At 46.3% G+C, this 26,337-nt stretch overlaps 1 protein-coding gene across 1 annotated transcript; it reads left to right on the top strand.

Annotated features, from left to right (window-relative positions):
- Nucleotides 1–27: 27 nt before the first annotated feature.
- Nucleotides 28–25,971, top strand: LOC124044451. Its single transcript, XM_046364083.1, has 7 exons — nt 28–102; nt 989–1,276; nt 1,385–1,570; nt 2,533–2,778; nt 2,864–3,000; nt 3,148–3,372; nt 25,939–25,971. Exons 1-7 carry the CDS (start codon nt 51–53, stop codon nt 25,969–25,971), a joined length of 1,167 nt encoding a protein of 388 aa, XP_046220039.1. The 5' UTR covers nt 28–50.
- Nucleotides 25,972–26,337: the final 366 nt, after the last annotated feature.

The following is a 26,337-nucleotide window of genomic DNA, read 5'->3' on the forward strand; positions in this document are numbered from 1 at the left end:
TGCTAACACACACAGACCCAGTCTGTAACAGGTGTAGTCACTCCTTTAGAATGGCTTTGGTGGTGCTGATATCGCTTATCCTCCCCTCTCTGGGGTTTGCAGGTGAGTTCGAACTTAACCTGTTTTTAATTTAATCTTAACGTTAAATATTAAGTTTATCTAGATCTGTCTGTTTTTATGGTTTAGCTGTTAGTCTGGGTGATGTGTTGGGTAAAACTAATATTGCTGCACAATATTCATATCAAAATCAAATAAATAATTCATTTGACTTCTAAATCTTTAGGACAAAACAGCACACTAATGGTCTTATTTTCACTCACAATGATCCATTAAACACTATAGAGCAAACCAGAATCCAAGTGTGTATGAGTTTATTTAATCGTTTTCAGTTAGCCTGCATCCCTAAGAAATTGTCAACAAAATATATCCAATAACCATTTCACTGACTTGATGTCATAGACTTGTTTCCATTGAAAGTACAGTTTTTGTTGTTGATCTCTCGCCCTACGCCTGACCTCCATAGAAGAGGTGTGAGGGTGATTTGTAAGATTAGTCTTACCGAGACCCCTCTCAATCAATGCAAATGAGCTCAAGTTCATTTCACCATATGATATATTCTGGCTGTAATAAATATTTTTTAATAACCTTCATACTAATGTATTGTTTAGTATGTATTACCTGACGAAGATCCAGCTCGGATTGAAATGTTGTCCTTGTTGTGTGTCTGATTAAATCCCCATGGAAGCATACCAGAGTTACAGACATTTATTTTTTCTTTGATACATTTCTCTCCTACACCTGATTAGTTGGATGTGCATATTTTTCAATTGTTTCTATTATTTAGGCCTAAAGTATTTTTTGTAAATTGTAATTAATTTCGTTATTAAAGTAGAACTTATACTGTTGTGCTCAATGATTATATGACACTAACAGTTATCTCCAGTGGTGGCTGACGGTACTGTAAATGTACATTTCATTGTATGTTTAGGTGCTGACAAGGAGTGTGTGTACGCTACTGTCGGGAAGACCAAGGTGATTGACCATGATTATCCGGGCCTGGAGTTGTTTGAACAGTCATTCCACTTACGGTGGACCCATGACTCTAAGATAGTTTACGACAACAAGAAGAATACTGCAAAGAAATACCAGACCACAAAGAATGGTTCTCTGTTACTGGAGAACCTACAGCTGGATAACGCTGGCACGTATCAGGCTACCATCTACGACAACCTGGGAAATCACATGAAGTCTACCGTAACTCGCCTGTGTCTGCTCGGTAAGTACAAAACGCACAAACAGTACAGAAAACACACGTACAATGTGCACACACTCACTCAGTGTTAGGGAAATGATGTGGTCTTGTGTGTGTGTTTTGTGTTCTCAGTGCCTGTATCTAAACCCCGTCTGACACACACCTGTGATGGAACATCTGTCACTCTGAGGTGTGACGTGGGGAACCCTGGGGTTGTGAACATGGTGTGGCAACATAACGGAAACACGCTGCCAGGACAGACAGGTGCTACTCTGACCATAACCAAGGCAACGCTCAAACCTGAAGACAGTTATGCGTGTACGACAAGTATTAAACCCTCACAACATGATGCTGCCACCCCCGTGCTTCACGGTTGGGATGGTGTTCTTCGGCTTGCAAGCCTCCCCCTTTTTCCTTCAAACATAACGATGGCCATTATGGCCAAACAGTTCCATTTTTGTTTCATCAGACCAGAGGACATTTCTCCAAAAAGTACGATCTTTGTCCCCATGTGCAGTTGCAAACCGTAGTCTGGCTTTTGTATAGCGGTTTTGGAGCAGTGGCTTCTTCCTTAATGAGCGGCCTTTCAGGTTATGTCGATATAGGGCTAGTTTACTGTGGATATAGATATTGGATATTGTACAGATGAACGTGGAACCTTCAGGCATTTGGAAATTTCTCCCAAGGATGAACCAGACTTGTGGAGTTCTACAATTATTTTCCTGAGGTCTTGGCTGATTTCTTTTGATTTCCCCATGATGTCAAGGAAAGAGGCACTGAGTTTGAAGGTAGGCTTTGAAATACATCCACAGGTACAACTACGATTGACTCAAATGATGTCAATTAGCCTATCAGAAGCTTCTAAAGCCATGACATCATTTTCTGGAATTTTCCAAGCTGTTTAAAGACACAGTCAACTTAGTGTATGTAAACTTCTGACTCACTGGAATTGTGATACAGTGAATTATAAGTTAAATAATCTGTCTGTAAACAATTGTTGTAAAAATTATTTGTGTCATGCACAAAGTAGATGTCCTAACCGACTTGCCAAAACTACAGTTTGTTAACATGAAATTTGTGGAGTGGTTGAAAATCGAGTTTTAATGACTCCAATCTAAGTGTATGTAAATTTCCAACTTCACCTGTACTACATTTAAGTAACCTGTTTACACAAGTGTGTGTGTGTGAAACACACACGCACACACTCACACACTCACAGCCAGTGTTAGGGAAGATACTGTATGTGCTCTTTACAATGTGTGTGTGCATTGTGTTCCCAGTTCCTGTGTCTAAACCACGTCTGACACACACCTGTACTGACTCATCTGTCACTCTGAGGTGTGATGTGGGAAACCCTGTGAATGTGCACGTGACATGGAGCCGTAACAGAAACACACTGCCAGGACAGACAGGCGCTGCTCTGACCATAACCAAGGCAACGCTCAAACCTGAAGACAGTTATGCGTGTACAGCGAGTATTAAAGACAGCGAGGAGAAGAGTGATGATGTTCACCCTGAATGTACAGGTGTGTAGAACATACTACGTTTAATGAACATACCTGGTGTTGAGGATGATTATAATGATGACGATGGATAATGATTCTTCTGCAGATGATGATTCCTCTCCAGTGCTCTTGTTTGGGATGGAGCTATGGCTGATGGTGTTGATTCTGGCTGGCGGAGGTGGTCTGCTCCTCATCCTCATCACCTTGGGGTGTGTCTGCAGGAGCCGCAGGCAGCACAAGAAGGTACTGAACACAAAAACACACATTATCTACATTATGATAAAACAGTACTATAATAAAACTCAAGCTACTCACAATGTACCAACAATTAACTCCATTACCTATGAATCCCAGCCCCTGATTTACCCAGATGTAATCTCTTCTCTCCAGTCTCCCTGTAGAGGAGGAGGAGATGAGACTGGCCCCCCTCACCCATCCCACACGTCCACCACCAACAAAGGGCCCAAAGCTGACCCTGTCCCCATAACAGAGCAGCGTCTCAGGCCACACCAAACTCCGGACCTCAGGTTTGACCCATGTCTCCACAGCAAGCACAGATGCTCAGACTCAGCCCATACCAATGCCCAGGTGGACAGGACCACAGGAATTCGCGATGTGTGTGTGTGTGTGTGTGTGTGTGTGTGTGTGTGTGTGTGTGTGTGTGTGTGTGTGTGTGTGTGTGTGTGTGTGTGTGTGTGTGTGTGTGTGTGTGTGTGTGTGTGTGTGTGTGTGTGTGTGTGTGTGTGTGTGTGTGTGTGTGTGTAACATTCGCAAATTCTTCTTAACCACAACAACCCCTGTAGTCACAAAAGTGGAATCTGTCAGATCTATATTCTTTCCTCAAAGTAACACAAACCGCAGTCGTTTCACCCTTTCGGAATTGCGCTCGAAAGGCACTCGATAAATTTGCTTCATTTGAATATGTTTTTTTTTTTAGGATCCGTGCCAGTGTTGATGTTGAGACCTGATGGATGTCGTTGAAAATGGCGTGGTTATTGACAATGTTAGCTTGGAGCTGCTTGAGTGTTATAGCATTGTTGGCCAAAACCATGTTTACCATCTCCCTCTCTTGCTGTTCTGTGAACATAGGAGGCCTTCCCCCTTGTCGTCAATGACCCTCAATCCTATGTAGAAAAAAACAGTATAAAATAGTACAGTAATTTCACAGGAAAAGGTAACAGAAGTGCTGATAGTGTCATGCAGGTGAATGAGGACCCAAAAGCGACTTGGCGAAAACAGAGTATTTAATCCAGTAATAAACTTTACAAAACAAAAAGCATAATACTACTCGTAAAGACGAGAACAGACTGGAGACTTGATCGAGAACTGCAGGTTGCCTCGGGAAGGCACTTGAACCTAGCAGACTCAGACACCTGCTCACCACGCAGCATCTGAGGGAAACACGACACGACAGGGCAAAACATAGACACAGCACGGTGAATTATAGATGAGGATCCGACGGGGCAGGAACGGAAAACAAGGAGAGAAATAGGGACTCTAATCAGGGAAAAGGATCGGGAACAGGTGTGGGAAGACTAAATGATGATTAGGGGAATAGGAACAGCTGGGAGCAGGAACGGAACGATAGAGAGAAGAGAGAGCGAGAGAGTGAGAGAGGGAGGGGGAGAGAGAGGGATAGAAAGAGGGAAAGAACCTAATAAGACCAGCAGAGGGAAACGAATAGAAGGGGAAGCACAGGGACAAGACATGATAATTAATGACAAAACATGACAGATAGTGCATAGAATACAGTACTGTAAGCAGTTACTGAAACCGTGCAGATGTTTTTGATATGATGATATTTTTACAATACCTATTTTCCAGTCTAAATGTTCTCATCACACTTGCCACTGTATATCGGCTTAGATTTGGCTGTACTCGCAGTCCAGCCTCCCTCAGCGTCAGGCCGTGGTTGACAACGTGGTCAACCAGTGTTGCGCGGATCTCATTTGTCAGATTCGGTCATCTTTGAGCACCTTCTTCTCGTCCTCCTCCTCCTCCTCTTTCTCTGACTCTTTCCATTGTGCTTGAAGGCCGATGAACTCACCTGCTGCTTTTTATAGTGCTAATACACCTGATTGGTGTGTCTACAATTAAGCAAACGAGTGTTTGCACACCTGATAACTGTGTTGAACCAATAGGTTGGAGGGTGTGGTAATCTGACAGTCAGTGCTTTGGTATTGCAAGGATGTGACTTCATGATAGATTTTTGTGTGTAATGTATGTTAAGTGTGTTTAATGTTTTTCAAATCACTGTGTGTAGAGTTTTGCAACAAGTGTGAGGTTGACAATGTGCTTATAGTTGTGCAAATATGGGCTGATGTTTTGCTTCTTGAGTGTACATTTGACATCTATTTTGACATGTTGAAACATATAGTGCTTGTTCATCGGATGTGTTCCTATGGGTAATGTAATTAGTACAAATCTTGTGAGTTATAGTCTGTGTATTGTGTAGCTATGTGGTTTGTACTGTATGATTGTTCCTGGGGTCCTCCTGTTCTAACTGAATGTTCAGTAAACTGGCCGCTGTGGCTCAGCCTGTCTCTCAGACTCACACCACATCCTGGCCCTCCAGTGCACTCAACAGGCTGAGTTCTCATGGGTGTATAGATCTCTATACCACACCTGCAAGACAAAGAAACTGCATGCTCTGCAGTGCAGAGAGATACTGTGTGTATGTGTGTGTGTGTGCGTGCGTGCGTGAGAGAGAGAGAGAGAGAGACAGACAGACAGACAGACAGACAGACAGACAGACAGACAGACAGACAGACAGACAGACAGACAGACAGACAGACAGACAGACAGACAGACAGACAGACAGACAGACAGACAGACAGACAGACAGACAGACAGACAGACAGACAGACAGACAAGAAAGAGAAGTGCATAGTTTCAAGTTGGTTATGAATCCCAAATAATCCCCTGTGTATGACAGAGAGGGTATAATTGGGTGAATGTGGGTGTGAGACCTGTGGGTAGGGTGTAATGTTTACCTTTAGGCAAGAATAGATAAACATAAATATAGACAATATACACATTAAATACACATTAAGATGCAAAGCACATTCAATCAAAACAAACACATTCTTTATTATAAAAATCATATGTCAGCTGTTTTACTTGCCCAACACTCTTCGGAAAAAAGTGCTATCTAGAACCTAAAGGGGTTCTTCAGCTGTCCCCATAGGAGAACCCTTTGAAGATCCCTTTTTAGTTCCAGGTAAAACACTTTTGGTTCCAGGTAGAACTATTTTGAGTTCCATGAAGAGCCTTGTGGAAAGGGTTTCACATGGAACCCAAAAGGGTTCTACATAGAACCATATAGGGTTCTCCTATGGGGACAGCCAAAGAACCCTTTTTTTCTAAGAGCGTACGGACTTCAAACCATCCAATCAAAATGTATTTTGGAGATTATTCCAAACATAGAGTGCAAGGAAATTAAAGGCTGATTTACCTAACTCTGTAGACACCGAAGGAATCTCATTTACATTTACATTTACATTTAAGTCATTTAGCAGACGCTCTTATCCAGAGCGACTTACAAATTGGTGCATTCACCTTATGACATCCAGTAGAACAGTCACTTTACAATAGTGCATCTAAATCTTAAAGGGGAGGGGGGGTGAGAAGGATTACTTGTCCTATCCTAGGTATTCCTTAAAGAGGTGGGGTTTCAGGTGTCTCCGGAAGGTGGTGATTGACTCCGCTGTCCTGGCGTCGTGAGGGAGTTTGTTCCACCATTGGGGGGCCAGAGCAGCGAACAGTTTTGACTGGGCTGAGCGGGAACTGTACTTCCTCAGTGGTAGGGAGGCAAGCAGGCCAGACGTGGATGAACGCAGTGCCCTTGTTTGGGTGTAGGGCCTGATCAGAGCCTGGAGGTACTGAGGTGCCGTTCCCCTCACAGCTCCTTAGGCAAGCACCATGGTCTTGTAGCGGATGCGAGCTTCAACTGGAAGCTAGTGGAGAGAGCGGAGGAGCGGGGTGACGTGAGAGAAGTTGGGAAGGTTGAACACCAGACGGGCTGCGGCGTTCTGGATGAGTTGTAGGGGTTTAATGGCACAGGCAGGGAGCCCAGCCAACAGCGAGTTGCAGTAATCCAGACGGGAGATGACAAGTGCCTGGATTAGGACCTGCGCCGCTTCCTGTGTGAGGCAGGGTCGTACTCTGCGGATGTTGTAGAGCATGAACCTACAGGAACGGGCCACCGCCTTGATGTTAGTTGAGAACGACAGGGTGTTGTCCAGGATCACGCCAAGGTTCTTAGCGCTCTGGGAGGAGGACACAATGGAGTTGTCAACCGTGATGGCGAGATCATGGAACGGGCAGTCCTTCCCCGGGAGGAAGAGCAGCTCCGTCTTGCCGAGGTTCAGCTTGAGGTGGTGATCCGTCATCCACACTGATATGTCTGCCAGACATGCAGAGATGCGATTCGCCACCTGGTCATCAGAAGGGGGAAAGGAGAAGATTAATTGTGTGTCGTCTGCATAGCAATGATAGGAGAGACCATGTGAGGTTATGACAGAGCCAAGTGACTTGGTGTATAGCGAGAATAGGAGAGGGCCTAGAACAGAGCCCTGGGGGACACCAGTGGTGAGAGCGCCTGGTGAGGAGACAGATTCTCGCCACGCGTCCTGGTAGGAGCGACCTGTCAGGTAGGACGCAATCCAAGCGTGGGCCGAGCCGGAGATGCCCAACTCGGAGAGGGTGGAGAGGAGGATCTGATGGTTCACAGTATCGAAGGCAGCCGATAGGTCTAGAAGGATGAGAGCAGAGGAGAGAGAGTTAGCTTTAGCAGTGCGGAGCACCTCCGTGATACAGAGAAGAGCAGTCTCAGTTGAATGACTAGTCTTGAAACCTGACTGATTTGGATCAAGAAGGTCATTCAGAGAGAGATAGCGGGAGAGCTGGCCAAGGACGGCACGTTCAAGAGTTTTGGAGAGAAAAGAAAGAAGGGATACTGGTCTGTAGTTGTTGACATCGGAGGGATCGAGTGTAGGTTTTTTCAGAAGGGGTGCAACTCTCGCTCTCTTGAAGACGGAAGGGACGTAGCCAGCGGTCAGGGATGAGTTGATGAGCGAGGTGAGGTAAGGGAGAAGGTCTCCGGAAATGGTCTGGAGAAGAGAGGAGGGGATAGGGTCAAGCGGGCAGGTTGTTGGGCGGCCGGCCGTCACAAGACGCGAGATTTCATCTGGAGAGAGAGGGGAGAAAGAGGTCAGAGCACAGGGTAGGGCAGTGTGAGCAGAACCAGCGGTGCCGTTTGACTTAGCAAACGAGGATCGGATGTCGTCGACCTTCTTTTCAAAATGGTTGACGAAGTCATCTGCAGAGAGGGAGGAGGGTGGTGGGGGAGGAGGATTCAGGAGGGAGGAGAAGGTGGCAAAGAGCTTCCTAGGGTTAGAGGCAGATGCTTGGAATTTAGAGTGGTAGAAAATGGCTTTAGCAGCAGAGACAGAGGAGGAAAATGTAGAGAGGAGGGAGTGAAAGGATGCCAGGTCCGCAGGGAGGCGAGTTTCCCTCATTTCCGCTCGGCTGCCCGGAGCCCTGTTCTGTGAGCTCGCAATGAGTCGTCGAGCCACGGGGCGGGAGGGGAGGACCGAGTCGGCCTGGAGGATAGGGGACATAGAGAGTCAAAGGATGCAGAAAGGGAGGAGAAGAGGGTTGAGGAGGCAGATTCAGGAGATAGGTTGGAGAAGGTTTGAGCAGAGGGAAGAGATGATAGGATAGAAGAGAGCATACCCCACATATGCTCTCTCTAATTCTCTCTCTTTCTCTCTCTCGGAGGACCTGAGCCCTAGGACCGTGCCCCAGGACTACCTGACATGATGGCTCCTTGCTGTCCCCAGTCCACCTGACTGTGCTGCTGCTCCAGTTTCAACTGTTCTGCCTTATTATTATTTGACCATGCTGGTCATTTATGAACATTTGAACATCTTGGTCATGTTCTGTTATAATCTCTACCCGGCACAGCCAGAAGAGGACTGGCCACCCCACATAGCCCGGTTCCTCTCAAGGTTTCTTCCTAGGTTTTGGCCTTTCTAGGGAGTTTTTCCTAGCCACCGTGCTTTTACACCTGCATTGTTTGCTGTTTGGGGTTTTAGGCTGGGTTTCTGTGCAGCACTTTGAGATATCAGCTGATGTACGAAGGGCTATATAAATAAATTTGATTTGATTTGATTTGATTTGAGAGAGTAGCGGGGGAGAGAGAGCGAAGGTTGGGACGGCGCGATACCATCCGAGTAGGGGCAGTGTGGGAGGTGTTGGATGAGAGCGAGAGGGAAAAGGATACAAGGTAGTGGTCGGAGACTTGGAGGGGAGTTGCAATGAGGTTAGTGGAAGAACAGCATCTAGTAAAGATGAGGTCGAGCGTATTGCCTGCCTTCGGAGTAGGGGGGAAGGTGAGAGGGTGAGGTCAAAAGAGGAGAGGAGTGGAAAGAAGGAGGCAGAGAGGAATGAGTCAAAGGTAGACGTGGGGAGGTTAAAGTCGCCCAGCACTGTGAAGTTAACCAACCCTGTGAGCGAGTTTGATCATTTGTCATTTTAAATCTTAACAGTGATGTTAGGCAAGCTTAGCTTAGCTTTTGGAGCAGGGCTTTGTAAACAAAAGGAGCGTAATGATGTGATCTACGTGACTTTAAAGAGGTTCAACCAAACTTTTGGTAAAGAGTGTCATGTTTTGTCATTAATTATCATGTCTTGTCCCTGTGCTTCCCCTTCTATTCGTTTCCCTCTGCTGGTCTTATTAGGTTCTTTCCCTCTTTCTATCCCTCTCTCTCCCCCTCCCTCTCTCACTCTCTCGCTCTCTCTTCTCTCTATCGTTCCGTTCCTGCTCCCAGCTGTTCCTATTCCCCTAATCATCATTTAGTCTTCCCACACCTGTTCCCGATCCTTTTCCCTGATTAGAGTCCCTATTTCTCTCCTTGTTTTCCGTACCTGCCCTGTCGGATCCTCATCTATAATTCACCGTGCTGTGTCTATGTTTTGCCCTGTCGTGTCGTGTTTCCCTCAGATGCTGCGTGGTGAGCAGGTGTCTGAGTCTGCTAGGTTCAAGTGCCTTCCCGAGGCAACCTGCAGTTCTCGATCAAGTCTCCAGTCTGTTCTCGTCTTTACGAGTAGTATTATGCTTTTTGTTTTGTAAAGTTTATTACTGGATTAAATACTCTGTTTTCGCCAAGTCGCTTTGGGGTCCTCATTCACCTGCATGACAGAAGGATCCGACCGAGGAATGGACCCAGCGACTACAGACGCTCGTAACACTGCCGTCGAGATCCAAGGAGCCATGCTCGGCAGACACGAGCAGGAATTGTCTGCTGCTCGCCATGCCGTGGAGAACCTGGCCGCTCAGGTTTCCGACCTCTCTGGACAGTTCCAGAGTCTTCGTCTCGTGCCACCTGTTACTTCCTGGCCTGCCGAGCCTCCAGAACCTAGGGTTAATAACCCACCTTGCTACTCCGGGCAGCCCACTGAGTGCCGCTCCTTTCTCACCCAGTGTGAGATTGTGTTCTCTCTCCAACCCAACACATACTCTAGAGAGAGAGCTCGGGTTGCTTACGTCATTTCACTCCTTACTGGCCGGGCCCGAGAGTGGGGCACAGCTATCTGGGAGGCAAGGGCTGATTGTTCTAACAATTACCAGAACTTTAAAGAGGAGATGATTCGGGTTTTTGACCGTTCAGTTTTTGGTGGGGAGGCTTCTAGGGTCCTGGCTTCCCTATGCCAAGGTGATCGATCCATAACGGATTACTCTATAGAGTTTCGTACTCTTGCTGCCTCTAGTGACTGGAACGAGCCGGCGCTGCTTGCTCGTTTTCTGGAGGGACTCCACACAGTGGTCAAAGATGAGATTCTCTCTCGGGAGGTTCCTTCCAGTGTGGACTCTTTGATTGCTCTCGCCATCCGCATAGAACGACGGGTAGATCTTCGTCACCAGGCTCGTGGAAGAGAGCTCGCATCAACGGTGTTTCCCTGCTCCGCATCGCAACCATCTCCCTCCTCTGGCTCTGAGACTGAGCCCATGCAGCTGGGAGGGATTCGCATCTCGACTAAGGAGAGGGAACGGAGGATCACCAACCGCCTGTGCCTCTATTGCGGATTTGATGGACATTTTGTTAATTCATGTCCAGTAAGAGGCCAGAGCCCATCAGTAAGCGGAGGGCTACTGGTGAGCGCTACTACTCAGGTCTCTTCATCTAGATCCTGTACTACTATGTCGGTCCATCTACGCTGGACCGGTTCGGGTGCTACATGCAGTGCCTTGATTGACTCTGGGGCTGAGGGTTGTTTCATGGACGAAGCATGGGTTCGGAAACATAACATTCCTTTCAGACAGTTAGACAAGCCTACGCCCATGTTTGCCTTAGATGGTAGTCATCTTCCCAGTATCAGATTTGAGACACTACCTTTAACTCTCACAGTATCTGGTAACCACAGTGAGACTATTTCTTTTTTGATTTTTCGTTCACCTTTCACACCTGTTGTTTTGGGTCATCCCTGGCTAGTATGTCATAATCCTTCTATTAATTGGTCTTGTAATTCTATCCTATCCTGGAACGTATCTTGTCATGTGAAGTGCTTAATGTCTGCCATCCCTCCCATTTCTTCTGTCCCCACTTCTCAGGAGGAACCTGGCGATTTGACAGGAGTGCCGGAGGAATATCATGATCTGCGCACGGTCTTCAGTCGGTCCCGAGCCAACTCCCTTCCTCCTCACCGGTCGTATGATTGTAGTATTGATCTCCTTCCGGGGACCACTCCTCCTCGGGGTAGACTATACTCTCTGTCGGCTCCCGAACGTAAGGCTCTCGAGGATTATTTATCTGTGTCTCTTGACGCCGGTACCATAGTGCCTTCTTCCTCTCCGGCCGGGGCGGGGTTCTTTTTGTTAAGAAGAAGGACGGTACTCTGCGCCCCTGCGTGGATTATCGAGGGCTGAATGACATAACGGTTAAGAATCGTTATCCGCTTCCCCTTATGTCATCAGCCTTCGAGATTCTGCAGGGAGCCAGGTGCTTTACTAAGTTGGACCTTCGTAACGCTTACCATCTCGTGCGCATCAGAGAGGGGGACGAGTGGAAAACGGCGTTTAACACTCCGTTAGGGCATTTTGAGTACCGGGTTCTGCCGTTTGGTCTCGCCAATGCGCCAGCTGTTTTTCAGGCATTAGTTAATGATGTTCTGAGAGACATGCTGAACATCTTTGTTTTTGTCTATCTTGACGATATCCTGATTTTTTCACCGTCACTCGAGATTCATGTTCAGCACGTTCGACGTGTTCTACAGCGCCTTTTAGAGAATTGTCTCTACGTAAAGGCTGAGAAGTGCTCTTTTCATGTCTCCTCCGTTACTTTTCTCGGTTCCGTTATTTCCGCTGAAGGCATTCAGATGGATTCCGCTAAGGTCCAAGCTGTCAGTGATTGGCCCGTTCCAAGGTCACGTGTCGAGTTGCAGCGCTTTTAGGTTTCGCTAATTTCTATCGGCGTTTCATTCGTAATTTCGGTCAAGTTGCTGCCCCTCTCACAGCTCTTACTTCTGTCAAGACGTGTTTTAAGTGGTCCGGTTCCGCCCAGGGAGCTTTTGATCTTCTAAAAGAACGTTTTACGTCCGCTCCTATCCTCGTTACTCCTGACGTCACTAGACAATTCATTGTCGAGGTTGACGCTTCAGAGGTAGGCGTGGGAGCCATTCTATCCCAGCGCTTCCAGTCTGACGATAAGGTTCATCCTTGCGCTTATTTTTCTCATCGCCTGTCGCCATCTGAGCGCAACTATGATGTGGGTAACCGTGAACTGCTCGCCATCCGCTTAGCCCTAGGCGAATGGCGACAGTGGTTGGAGGGGCGACCGTTCCTTTTGTCGTTTGGACAGACCATAAGAACCTTGAGTACATCCGTTCTGCCAAACGACTTAATGCCCGTCAAGCTCGTTGGGCGTTGTTTTCGCTCGTTTCGAGTTTGTGATTTCTTACCGTCCGGGTAGCAAGAACACCAAGCCTGATGCCTTATCCCGTCTGTTTAGTTCTTCTGTGGCTTCTACTGATCCCGAGGGGATTCTTCCTTATGGGCGTGTTGTCGGGTTGACAGTCTGGGGAATTGAAAGACAGGTTAAGCAAGCACTCACGCACACTGCGTCGCCGCGCGCTTGTCCTAGTAACCTCCTTTTCGTTCCTGTTTCCACTCGTCTGGCTGTTCTTCAGTGGGCTCACTCTGCCAAGTTAGCTGGTCATCCCGGTGTTCGAGGCACTCTTGCGTCTATTCGCCAGCGCTTTTGGTGGCCGACTCAGGAGCGTGACACGCGCCGTTTCGTGGCTGCTTGTTCGGACTGCGCGCAGACTAAGTCGGGTAACTCTCCTCCTGCCGGTCGTCTCAGACCGCTCCCCATTCCTTCTCGACCATGGTCTCACATCGCCCTAGACTTCATTACCGGTCTGCCTTTGTCTGCGGGGAAGACTGTGATTCTTACGGTTGTCGATAGGTTCTCTAAGGCGGCACATTTCATTCCCCTCGCTAAACTTCCTTCCGCTAAGGAGACGGCACAAATCATTATCGAGAATGTGTTCAGAATTCATGGCCTCCCGTTAGACGCCGTTTCAGACAGAGGCCCGCAATTCACGTCACAGTTTTGGAGGGAGTTCTGTCGTTTGATTGGTGCGTCCGTCAGTCTCTCTTCCGGGTTTCATCCCCAGTCTAACGGTCAAGCAGAGAGGGCCAATCAGACGATTGGTCGCATACTACGCAGCCTTTCTTTCAGAAACCCTGCGTCTTGGGCAGAACAGCTCCCCTGGGCAGAATACGCTCACAACTCGCTTCCTTCGTCTGCTACCGGGTTATCTCCGTTTCAGAGTAGTCTGGGTTACCAGCCTCCTCTATTCTCTTCCCAGCTTGCCGAGTCCAGCGTTCCCTCCGCTCAAGCGTTTGTCCAACGTTGTGAGCGCACCTGGAGGAGGGTGAGGTCTGCACTTTGCCGCTACAGGGCACAGACTGTGAGAGCCGCCAATAAACGCAGGATTAAGAGTCCAAGGTATTGTTGCGGCCAGAGAGTGTGGCTTTCCACTCGCAACCTTCCTCTTACGACAGCTTCTCGTAAGTTGACTCCGCGGTTCATTGGTCCGTTCCGTGTCTCCCAGGTCGTCAATCCTGTCGCTGTGCGACTGCTTCTTCCGCGACATCTTCGTCGCGTCCATCCTGTCTTCCATGTCTCCTGTGTCAAGCCCTTTCTTCGCACCCCGTTCGTCTTCCCTCCCCCTCCCGTCCTTGTCGAGCGCACCTATTTACAAGGTACATAAGATCATGGACATGCGTTCTCGGGGACGGGGTCACCAATACTTAGTGGATTGGGAGGGTTACGGTCCTGAGGAGAGGAGTTGGGTTCCGTCTCGGGACGTGCTGGACCGTTCACTCATTGATGATTTCCTCCGTTGCCGCCAGGATTCCTCCTCGAGTGCGCCAGGAGGCGCTCGGTGAGTGGGGGTACTGTCATGTTTTGTCATTAATTATCATGTCTTGTCCCTGTGCTTCCCCTTCTATTCGTTTCCCTCTGCTGGTCTTATTAGGTTCTTTCCCTCTTTCTATCCCTCTCTCTCCCCCTCCCTCTCTCACTCTCTCGCTCTCTCTTCTCTCTATCGTTCCGTTCCTGCTCCCAGCTGTTCCTATTCCCCTAATCATCATTTAGTCTTCCCACACCTGTTCCCGATCCTTTTCCCTGATTAGAGTCCCTATTTCTCTCCTTGTTTTCCGTACCTGCCCTGTCGGATCCTCATCTATAATTCACCGTGCTGTGTCTATGTTTTGCCCTGTCGTGTCGTGTTTCCCTCAGATGCTGCGTGGTGAGCAGGTGTCTGAGTCTGCTAGGTTCAAGTGCCTTCCCGAGGCAACCTGCAGTTCTCGATCAAGTCTCCAGTCTGTTCTCGTCTTTACGAGTAGTATTATGCTTTTTGTTTTGTAAAGTTTATTACTGGATTAAATACTCTGTTTTCGCCAAGTCGCTTTGGGGTCCTCATTCACCTGCATGACAAAGAGTGCCGTGATGAGTAGTAAACAGCCTCCTGTGAAAAAACTAAATTTCACCTGTGGGTTGGATGTGGGTAGGGGGGTGAGACCTGTAGGTAGGGTGTGAGACTGGTGGGTAGGGTATGTGACCTGTGGGTAGCGGGTGAGTCCTGTGGATAGATGTGAGACCTGTGGGTAGGTTGTGAGACCTGTGGGTAGATGTGAGACCTGTGGGTAGGTTGTGAGACCTGTGGGTATGTGTTGAGACCTATGGGTAAATGTGAGACCTGATGGTAGGTTGTGAGACCTGTTGGTAGGTTGTGAGACCTGTTGGCAGGGGGTGAGACCTGTGGGTAGATGTGAGACCTGTTGGTAGGTTGTGAGACCTGTTGGCAGGGGGTGAGACCTATGGGTAGATGTGAGACCTGTTGGTAGGTTGTGAGACCTGTGGGTAGATGTGAGATCTGTTGGTAGGTTGTGAGACCCGATGGCAGGGCGTGAGACCTGTGGGTAGATGTGAGACCTGTTGGTAGGTTGTGAGACCTGTGGGTAGATGTGAGACCTGTGGGTAGGTTGTGAGACCTGTGGGTAGGTTGTGAGACCTGTGGGTAGGTTGTGAGACCTGTGGGTAGGTTGTGAGATCTGTCGATAGATGGTGAGACCTGTGGGTAGGTTCTGAGACATGTGGATAGGTTGTGAGACCTGTGGGTAGATCGTGAGACCTGTGGGTAGGTTGTGAGACCTGTGGGTAGGTTGTGAGAACTGTGGGTAGGTTGTGAGACCTGTGGGTAGGTTGTGAGACCTGTGGGTAGGTTGTTAATTTAATACATGATTAGATCTCTGGTCTGATAGTAGATTGACTGCTACACTCCTTCAATATGGATAGAAAGGAATTTCATGCAAATGTAGTTTTCTATTTTTTTAGTAGTACCCGTTTGCATGTGATATTACACTTTCAGACTTTGTATGAGATAAAACTCAGCATTCCATTTAATTATTTAGCAGTTGTTCTTATTCAGGGCGACAACAAGTGAATTCAATTCAAAAAGCTGACACTCACACACGGTCCCAACTCCCCACCGACCTGTCTCTTCCTCCGCACATTCATTCTCAAACACACGGTCCCAGCTCCCCACCGACCTGTCTCTTCCTCCACACATTCATTCTCAAACACACGGTCCCAGCTCCCCACCGAGCTGTCTCTTCCTCCACACATTCATTCTCAAACACAGGGTCCCAGCTCCCCACGACCTGTCTCTTCCTCCACACATTCATTCTCAAACACACGGTCCCAGCTCCCCACCGACCTGTCTCTTCCTCCACACATTCATTCTCAAACACAAGGTCCCAGCTCCCCACCGACCTGTCTCTTCCTCCACACATTCATTCTCAAACACACGGTCCCAGCTCCCCACCGACCTGTCTCTTCCTCCACACATTCATTCTCAAACACACTGTCCCAGCTCCCCACCGACCTGTCTCTTCCTCCACACATTCATTCTCAAACACAAGGTCCCAGCTCCCCACCGACCTGTCTCTTCCTCCACACATTCATTCTCAAACACACGGTCCCAGCTCCCCACCGACCTGTCTCTTCCTCCACACATTCATTCTCAAACACACGGTCCCAGCTCCCCACTGACCTGTCTCTTCCTCCACACATTCATTCTCAAACACACGGTCCCAGCTCCCCACCGACCTGTCTCTTCCTCCACACATTCATTCTCAAACACACGGTCCCAGCTCCCCACCGACCTGTCTCTTCCTCCACACATTCATTCTCAAACACACGGTCCCAGCTCCCCACCGACCTGTCTCTTCCTCCACACATTCATTCTCAAACACACGGTCCCAGCTCCCCACCGACCTGTCTCTTCCTCCACACATTCATTCTCAAACACACGGTCCCAGCTCCCCACCGACCTGTCTCTTCCTCCACACATTCATTCTCAAACACACGGTCCCGGCTCCATCTCACACAGATAAGGCTACAGGTTCTATCCTGTGTATGTGTGTGCAGGACTTGTGTGACTCTGCCGTGGTGAGACAATCTGAGCGGTAATACACTCCTCAGTCATCATGGTTGTGGCGGGGTCCCAGAACAACACTGTGGAGATTCTTGTCATCACGACCACCGGTGATAAAGAATTTGTTTTGTTATTACTATTATCTAACACCACTAGTAGTAGATAACATTACTGTTGTCTAACATTACTAGTAGTATATACCATTACTGTTATTACTGTTGTCTTACATTACTTGTAGAAGATAACATTACTGTTATCTAAAAATACTAGTAGTAGATAACATTACTATGTATGAGAACATTACTGTTGTCTAAAATTACTAGTAGTAGATAACACTACTGTTATCTAACATTAGTAGTATGACATAACATTACTGTTATCTAACATTACTAATAGTAGATCACATTATTGTTATCTAACATTACTAATAGTAGATAACATTACTGTTGTCTAACATTACCAGTAGTAGATCACATTACTGTTGTCTAACATTACCAGTAGTAGATCACATTACTGTTGTCTAACATTACCAGTAGTAGATCACATTACTGTTGTCTAACATTACCAGTAGTAGATCACATTACTGTTGTCTAACATTACCAGTAGTAGATCACATTACTGTTGTCTAACATTACCAGTAGTAGATCACATTACTGTTATCTAACATTACTAGTAGTAGATCACAATTCTGTTATCTAACAGTACTAGTAGTAGATCACATTACTGTTATCTAACAATACTAGTAGTAGATAACATTACTGTTGTCTAACATTACTAGATAACAGTAATGATAACATTACTATTAGTAGATAACATTACTGTTATTACTGTTGTCTGACATTACTAGTAGTAGATGTCATGACGTTGGCTTGTTGGGGAGGTTTGTGACCCCCATAAACACCGTTCCCCTTTTTCCTCTCTCTACTCTACATATGTGTCTATTGAAAATCCCTTTGTAACATAGAGAGTCTGGTAACATCAAAAGTTGGGAAACGGAACCATATTTCAGTAATCCAACCAGTTGAAAATAAGCGTTGGTATTTAATGAATATGATCTCAGATCAGTTGTTGTCTGAGACATTATTACTGATGATAATATGACATAAACTGTATCTTGGAAAATCTACACATTCTAGTTATCAGATTATTGTGTAATTTAAATGTTTAAATATGAAACTATTTGTGAACAGATGAAATGCAATTTTAGCTTCTTAATGAGATAAGGGTTTGTCATTAGAACACCACTCTGCTCACTCAGAGCCCCCCCCCCCAAGTGACCAGACATTGGTTGTATACTATGAAACACGCCCTTCTATAAACCCGTTGATGAAAAATCAACTTTTTATTCCAAGGACGAGAGGACGACGGTCCCCACGTTGAAAGGGCTAAGATAATAACCTAACAAAATTAGCATTGAATTTCAACGTGTAGACGGCGGTCGACACTCTGAAAGGATGAATTTTGACTATACCAGCCAGAATCTAGCATGAGCTTAAAGTATGGAAACTTGATATGAACTTTGAGCTCTTATTCACGAAAGAGGTGAGACCTCCTAGCCGATTGAGTTAGCCGCAGCAACTGTAAACGTGGGCTAGGAAAGGACGGATGACTTATCCAGTCTAACACGCAACAACAATACTATAACATATCCAGTTTACCACCAGAGACATTCTTCAGAGGACAAGGAGGATCTCCGTTGAGCAACACAGCCTTCCATCCACGACCAACCTATTGAAGCGCAGCTCAGAGTAAATATTCCTTGCATATTCCATTTTCCCAAATGGGCGGTTATTTAGAATGTTTAAGATTCTGTATTTATGATAGCATAGCTTCTCCCTTTGTTACTCAGTCTTCCTGCACTTTCATTCAAAACCCAACCCCCTTTCTTTGTGTTTGAAACCAGGCGTCATATCTGTTCCATCCACTAGGGACGTTTTCCTTTATAACATAATTTGTAATCAATGTATGATCCATTCTGTGTAGATGTTATTCTGTGTGATTATTTAGGTATTTAATAAATAAATAAATAAATAAATAAACCAAATTTTGTATTGCTTATTCAACTTGTTAGCCATGGTTTGTGAAGATCACCAAGAATTTACAACTTCCAGATGAGACTGAATAAGGTGACAATTAAATATTCACTGCTACTGAGGTAAAAGATTACCAGGTCTTTAAGAGTTTATTCGGAAGATAACAGCTCTATAAACATTATTTCATGGTGCCCATTATTTCATGATATATTTACATGAGTAGCTTAATCAGGTAACACTAATTACAGAGAAATTATTTATAGAATAGCAAGAATTATCACTTAATCCAGCAAAGCCAAAGACATGACATAGATAACATTACTGTTATCTAACATTACTAGTATTAGATAACATTACTGTTGTCTAACACTACTAGTAGTAGATAACATTACTGCTGTCTAACATTACTAGTATTAGATAATATTACTGTTGTCTAACCTTACTAGTAGTAGATAACATTACTGTTGTCTAACATTACTAGTAGTAGATAACATTACTGTTATTACTGTTGTCTAACATTACTAGTATTGGATAACATTACCGTTGTCTAACATTACTAGTATGAGAACATTACTGTTGTCTAACACTAATAGTAGTAGATAACCTTACTGTTGTCTAACATTACTAGTAGTAGATAACACTATCAAATCAAATCAAATGTATTAAGATAGCCCTTCGTACATCAGCTGATATCTCAAGGTGCTGTACAGAAACCCAGCCTAAAACCCCAAACAGCAAGCAATGCAGGTGTAGAAGCACGGGGGCTAGGAAAAAACTCCCTATAATGGCCAAACCTAGGACAAAACCTAGAGAGGAACAAGGCTATGTGGGTTGGCCAGTCCTCTTCTGGCTGTGCCAGGTGGAGATTATAACAGAACATGGCCAAAATGTTCAAATGTTCATAAATGACCAGCATGGTCAAATAATAATAATCACAGGCAGAACAGTTGAAACTGGAGCAGCAGCACAGCCAGGTGGACTTGGGACAGCAAGGAGTCATCATGTCAGGTAGCCCTGAGGCATGGTCCTAGGGCTCAGCTCCTCTGAGAGAGAGAAAGAAAGAGAGAAAGAGAGAATTAGAGAGAGCATACTTAAATTCACACAGGACACCGGATAGGACAGGAGAAGTACTCCAGATATAACAAACTGACCCTATCCCCCCGACACACAACTACTGCAGCATAAATACTGGAGGCTGAGACAGGAGGGGTCAGGAGACACTGTGGCCCCATCCGATGACACCCCGGACAGGGCCAAACAGGAAGGATATTAACCACCAACTTACCATCCTGAGACAAGGCCGAGTATAGCCCACAAAGATCTCCGCAAGGCACAACCCAAGGGGGGGCGCCAACCCAGACAGGAAGATCACGTCAGTGACTCAGCCCACTCAAGTGACGCACCCCTCCTAGGGACGGTATAAAAGAGCCCTAGTAAGCCAGTGACTCAGCATCCCTGTAATAGGGTTAGAGGCAGAGAATCCCCGTGGAAAGAGGGGAACCGGCCAGGCAGAGACAGCAAGGGTGGTTCGTTGCTCCATTCCGTTCACCTTCACACTCCTGGGCCAGACTACACTCAATCATATGACCCACTGAAGAGATGAGTCTTCAGTAAAGACTTAAAGGTTGAGACCAAGATTGCGTCTCTCACATAGGTAGGCAGACCATTACATAAAGATGGAGCTCTATAGGAGAAAGCCCTGCCTCCAGCTGTTTGCTTAGAAATTCTAGGGACAATTAGGAGGCCTGCGTCTTGTGACCGTAGCGTATGTGTAGGTATGTATGGCAGGACCAAATCAGAGAGATAGGTAGGAGCAAGCCCATGTAATGCTTTTGTAGGTTAGCAGTAACACCTTGAAATCAGCCCTTGCCTTGACAGGAAGCCAGTGTAGCGAGGCTAGCACTGGAGTAATATGATCACATTTTTTGGTTCTAGTCAAGATTCTAGCAGCCGTATTTAGCACTAACTGAAGTTTATTTAGTGCTTTATCCAGGTAGCCGGAAAGTAGAGCATTGCAGTAGTCTAACCGAGAAGTGACACAAGCATGGATACATTTTTCTGCATCATTTTTGGTCAGAACGTTTCAGATTTTTGCAATGTTACGTAGATGGAAAAAAGCTGTCGTTGAAACAGTCTTGATATGTTCTTCAAAAGAGAGATCAGGGTCCAGAGTAACGCCGAGGTCCTTCACAGTTTTATTTGAGACGACAGTACAACCATTAAGATTAATTGTCAGATTCAACAGAAGATCTCTTTGTTTCTTGGGACCTAGAACAAGCATCTCTGTTTTGTCAGAGTTTAAAAGTAGAACGTTTGCAGCCATCCACTTCCTTATGTCTGAAACACATGCTTCTGGCGAGGGCAATTTTGGGGCTTCACCATGTTTCATTGAAATGTACAGCTGTGTGTCATCCGCATAGCAGTGAAAGTTAACATTATGTTTTCGAATGACATCCCCAAGAGGTAAAATATACAGTGAAAACAATATTTAGTTATTTTTATTTCACCTTTATTTAACCAGGTAGGCTAGTTGAGAACAAGTTCTCATTTGCAACTGCGACCTGGCCAAGATAAAGCATAGCAGTGTGAACAGACAACACAGAGTTACACATGGAATAAACAATTAACAAGTCAATAACACAGTAGAAAAAATGGGCAGTCTATATACAATGTGTGCAAAAGGCATGAGGAGGTAGGCGAATAATACAATTTTGCAGACACTGGAGTGATAAATGATCAGATGGTCATGTACAGGTAGAGATATTGGTGTGCAAAAGAGCAGAAAAGTAAATAAATAAAAACAGTATAAAAACAGTATGGGAATGAGGTAAGTGAAAATGGGTGGGCTATTTTCCTATAGACTATGTACAGCTGCAGCGATCGGTTAGCTGCTCGGATAGCTGATGTTTGAAGTTGGTGAGGGAGATAAAAGTCTCCAACTTCAGCGATTTTTGCAATTCGTTCCAGTCACAGGCAGCAGAGTACTGGAACGAAAGGCGGCCAAATGAGGTGTTGGCTTTAGGGATGATCAGTGAGATACACCTGCTGGAGCGCGTGCTACGGATGGGTGTTGCCATCGTGACCAGTGAACTGAGATAAGGCGGAGCTTTACCTAGCATGGACTTGTAGATGACCTGGAGCCAGTGGGTCTGGCGACGAATATGTAGTGAGGGCCAGCCGACTAGAGCATACAAGTCGCAGTGGTGGGTGGTATAAGGTGCTTTAGTGACAAAACGGATGGCACTGTGATAGACTGCATCCAGTTTGATGAGTAGAGTGTTGGAAGCCATTTTGTAGATGACATCGCCGAAGTCGAGGATCGGTAGGATAGTCAGTTTTACTAGGGTAAGCTTGGCAGCGTGAGTGAAGGAGGCTTTGTTGCGGAATAGAAAGCCGACTCTTGATTTGATTTTCGATTGGAGATGTTTGATGTGAGTCTGGAAGGAGAGTTTGCAGTCTAGCCAGACACCTAGGTACTTATAGATGTCCACATATTCAAGGTCGGAACCATCCAGGGTGGTGATGCTAGTCGGGCATGCGGGTGCAGGCAGCGATCGGTTGAAAAGCATGCATTTGGTTTTACTCGCATTTAAGAGCAGTTGGAGGCCACGGAAGGAGTGCTGTATGGCATTGAAGCTCGTTTGGAGGTTAGATAGCACAGTGTCCAATGACGGGCCAAAAGTATATAGAATGGTGTCGTCTGCGTAGAGGTGGATCAGGGAATCGCCCGCAGCAAGAGCAACATCATTGATATATACAGAGAAAAGAGTCGGCCCGAGAATTTAACCCTGTGGCACCCCCATAGAGACTGCCAGAGGACCGGACAGCATGCCCTCCGATTTGACACACTGAACTCTGTCTGCAAAGTAATTGGTGAACCAGGCAAGGCAGTCATCCGAAAAACCGAGGCTGTTGAGTCTGCCGATAAGAATATGGTGATTGACAGAGTCGAAAGCCTTGGCGAGGTCGATGAAGACGGCTGCACAGTACTGTCTTTTATCGATGGCGGTTATGATATCGTTTAGTACCTTGAGTGTGGCTGAGGTGCACCCGTGACCGGCTTGGAAACCAGATTGCACAGCGGAGAAGGTACGGTGGGATTCGAGATGGTCAGTGACCTGTTTGTTGACTTGGCTTTCGAAGACCTTAGATAGGCAGGGCAGGATGGATATAGGTCTGTAACAGTTTGGGTCCAGGGTGTCTCCCCCTTTGAAGAGGGGGATGACTGCGGCAGCTTTCCAATCCTTGGGGATCTCAGACGATATGAAAGAGAGGTTGAACAGGCTGGTAATAGGGGTTGCGACAATGGCGGCAGATAGTTTCAGAAATAGCGGGTCCAGATTGTCAAGCCCAGCTGATTTGTACGGGTCCAGGTTTTGCAGCTCTTTCAGAACATCTGCTATCTGGATTTGGGTAAAGGAGAACCTGGAGAGGCTTGGGTGAGGAGCTACGGGGGGCGGAGCTGTTGGCCGAGGTTGGAGTAGCCAGGCGGAAGGCATGGCCAGCCGTTGAGAAGTGCTTATTGAAGTTTTCGATAATCATGGATTTATTGGTGGAGACCGTGTTTCCTAGCCTCAGTGCAGTGGGCAGCTGGGAGGAGGTGCTCTTGTTCTCCATGGACTTCACAGTGTCCCAGAACTTTTTGGAGTTGGAGCTACAGGATGCAAACTTCTGCCTGAAGAAGCTGGCCTTAGCTTTCCTGACTGACTGCGTGTATTGGTTACTGACTTCCCTGAACAGTTGCATATCACGGGGGCTATTCGATGCTATTGCAGTCCGCCACAGGATGTTTTTGTGCTGGTCGAGGGCAGTCAGGTCTGGAGTGAACCAAGGGCTGTATCTGTTCTTAGTTCTGCATTTTTTGAACGGAGCATGCTTATCTAAAATGGTGAGGAAGTTACTTTTAAAGAATGACCATGCATCCTCAACTGACGGGATGAGGTCAATGTCCTTCCAGGATACCCGGGCCAGGTCGATTAGAAAGGCCTGCTCACAGAAGTGTTTTAGGGAGCGTTTGACAGTGATGAGGGGTGGTCGTTTGACTGCGGCTCCGTGGCGGATACAGGCGATGAGGCAGTGATCGCTGAGATCCTGGTTGAAGACAGCAGAGGTATATTTGGAGGGCCAGTTGGTCAGGATGACATCTATGAGGGTGCCCTTGTTTACAGAGTTAGGGTTGTACCTGGTGGGTTCCTTGATGATTTGAGTGAGATTGAGGGCATCTAGCTTAGATTGTAGGACTGCCGGGGTGTTAAGCATATCCCAGTTTAGGTCACCTAACAGAACGAACTCTGAAGCTAGATGGGGGGCGATCAATTCACAAATGGTGTCCAGGGCACAGCTGGGAGCTGAGGGGGGTCGGTAGCAGGCGGCAACAGTGAGAGACTTGTTTCTGGAGAGAGTAATTTTCAAAATTAGTAGTTCAAACTGTTTGGGTATGGACCTGGAAAGTATGACATTACTTTGCAGGCTATCTCTGCAGTAGACTGCGACTCCGCCCCCTTTGGCAGTTCTATCTTGACGGAAGATGTTATAGTTGGGTATGGAAATCTCTGAATTTTTGGTGGCCTTCCTGAGCCAGGATTCAGACACGGCAATGACATCAGGGTTAGCAGAGTGTGCTAAAGCAGTGAGTAAAACAAACTTAGGGAGGAGGCTTCTGATGTTGACATGCATAAAACCAATACTTTTTCGATCACAGAAGTCAACAAATGAGGGTACCTGGGGACATGCGGGGTCTGGGTTTACCTCCACATCACCCGCGGAACAGAGAAGGAGTAGTATGAGGGTGCGGCTAAAGGCTATCAAAACTGGTCGCCTAGAGCGTTGGGGGCAGAGGATAAGAGAAGCAGGTTTCTGGGCATGGTAGAATATATTCAGGGCATAATGCGCAGACAGGGGTATGGTGGGGTGCGGGTACAGCGGAGGTAAGCCCAGGCACTGGGTGATGATGAGAGAGGTTGTATCTCTGGACATGCTGGTTGTAATGGGTGATGTCACCGCATGTGTGGGGGGTGGGACAAGGGAGGTAACAGGGGTATGCAGAGTGGATCTAGGGGCTCCATTGTGAACTAAAACAATGATAACTAACCTGAACAACAGTATACAAGGCATATTGACATTTGAGAGAGACATACAGCGAGGCATACAGTAATCACAGGTGTTGAAATGGGAAAGCTAGCTAAAAACAGTGGGCGAGGCTAATCAGCTAGCACAACAAACAGCAGGTAAAATGGCGTTGACTAGGCAACTGGGCCGACAGATAAACAAACAAGCAGAATGGAGTACCGTGATTAATGGGCAGTCCAGCGTGCGTCAGCTATGTAGCCAAGAGATCAGTGTGGTCCTACAACGGAACCTTGAGGAACACTGAAATTTACAGTTGATTTGTCAGAGGACAAACCATTCACAGATACAAACTGATATCTTTCTGACAGATAAGATCTAAACCAGGCCAGAACTTGTCCATGTAGACCAATTTGGGTTTCCAATCTCTCCAAAAGAATGTGGTGATCGATGGTATCAAAAGCAGCACTAAGATCTAGGAGCACGAGGACAGATGCAGATCCTCGGTCTGATGCCATTAAAAGGTCATTTACCACCTTCACAAGTGCAGTCTCAGTGCTATGATGGGGTCTAAAACCAGACTGAAGCATTTCATATACATTACTGTTGTCTAACATTACTTGTACGGGATAACATTACTGTTATATAACACTACTATTAGTAGATAGCATTACTGCTATCTAACATTACTAGTATGAGAACATTACTCTTGCCTAACATTACTAGTAGTAGGTAACATTACTGTTGTCTAACATTACTAGTACGAGATAACATTGCTGTTGTCTAACATTTCTGGTATGAGAACATTATTGTTGTCTAACGCTAATAGTAGTAGTGAACATTACTGTTGTCTAACATTACTAGTATGAGAACATTACTGTTATCTAAGATTACTAGTAGTGGATATCATTATTGTTATCTAACATTACTAGTAGTAGGTAACATTACTGTTGTCTAACATTACTACTAGTAGATACCATGACTGTTGTCTAACATTACTACTAGTAGATAACATGACTGTTGTCTAACATTACTAGTATTAGATAACATTAATATTGTCTAATACTCCCAACAGACAAATGGACGGACCTGTGTCCAGCAGTTCTGAAAGGATCATAGGCTTCCACACTGGTGAGCCTCTGGGTCCCTCAGTGCAGGCCGGGAGTGGGCTTCAGCCAGATGCAGCACAGCTACAAGTCTCTCTGGTTGGAGAGAGTCAGCCAGGAACCCTGCACAAGCCTCTACTTCACGGGGAAACTGGAGAGAGTAGATGGATACAGGGAGAGAGAGACAGAGGCAACAGATCAAGTCAAGATGACAGACAAGAGGTTTTATCTTCATCTAACTAACATTTATCTGACTTAAATCATCTCTCTCAAATACACAGGCACACACACAAAAACACACAAACACAGCTGTGAGCTTCATTCAGGCCAGAGTAGAAAACTGATACTGAGGATTAACATCAAGTATG

This window comes from Oncorhynchus gorbuscha, linkage group LG09 (genome assembly GCF_021184085.1).
Source record: "Oncorhynchus gorbuscha isolate QuinsamMale2020 ecotype Even-year linkage group LG09, OgorEven_v1.0, whole genome shotgun sequence".
In the NCBI taxonomy this organism is placed as follows: Eukaryota; Metazoa; Chordata; class Actinopteri; order Salmoniformes; family Salmonidae; genus Oncorhynchus; species Oncorhynchus gorbuscha.

Bases quoted from the DNA above. Each gene is read 5' to 3' on its own strand.
- LOC124044451 (XM_046364083.1), top strand. From the start codon at position 51: ATGGCTTTGGTGGTGCTGATATCGCTTATCCTCCCCTCTCTGGGGTTT. The intron at 1,277-1,384 runs GTAAGTACAAAA...TTGTGTTCTCAG, and splicing joins AACTCGCCTGTGTCTGCTCG to TGCCTGTATCTAAACCCCGT. The intron at 3,001-3,147 runs GTACTGAACACA...TCTTCTCTCCAG, and splicing joins GCCGCAGGCAGCACAAGAAG to TCTCCCTGTAGAGGAGGAGG.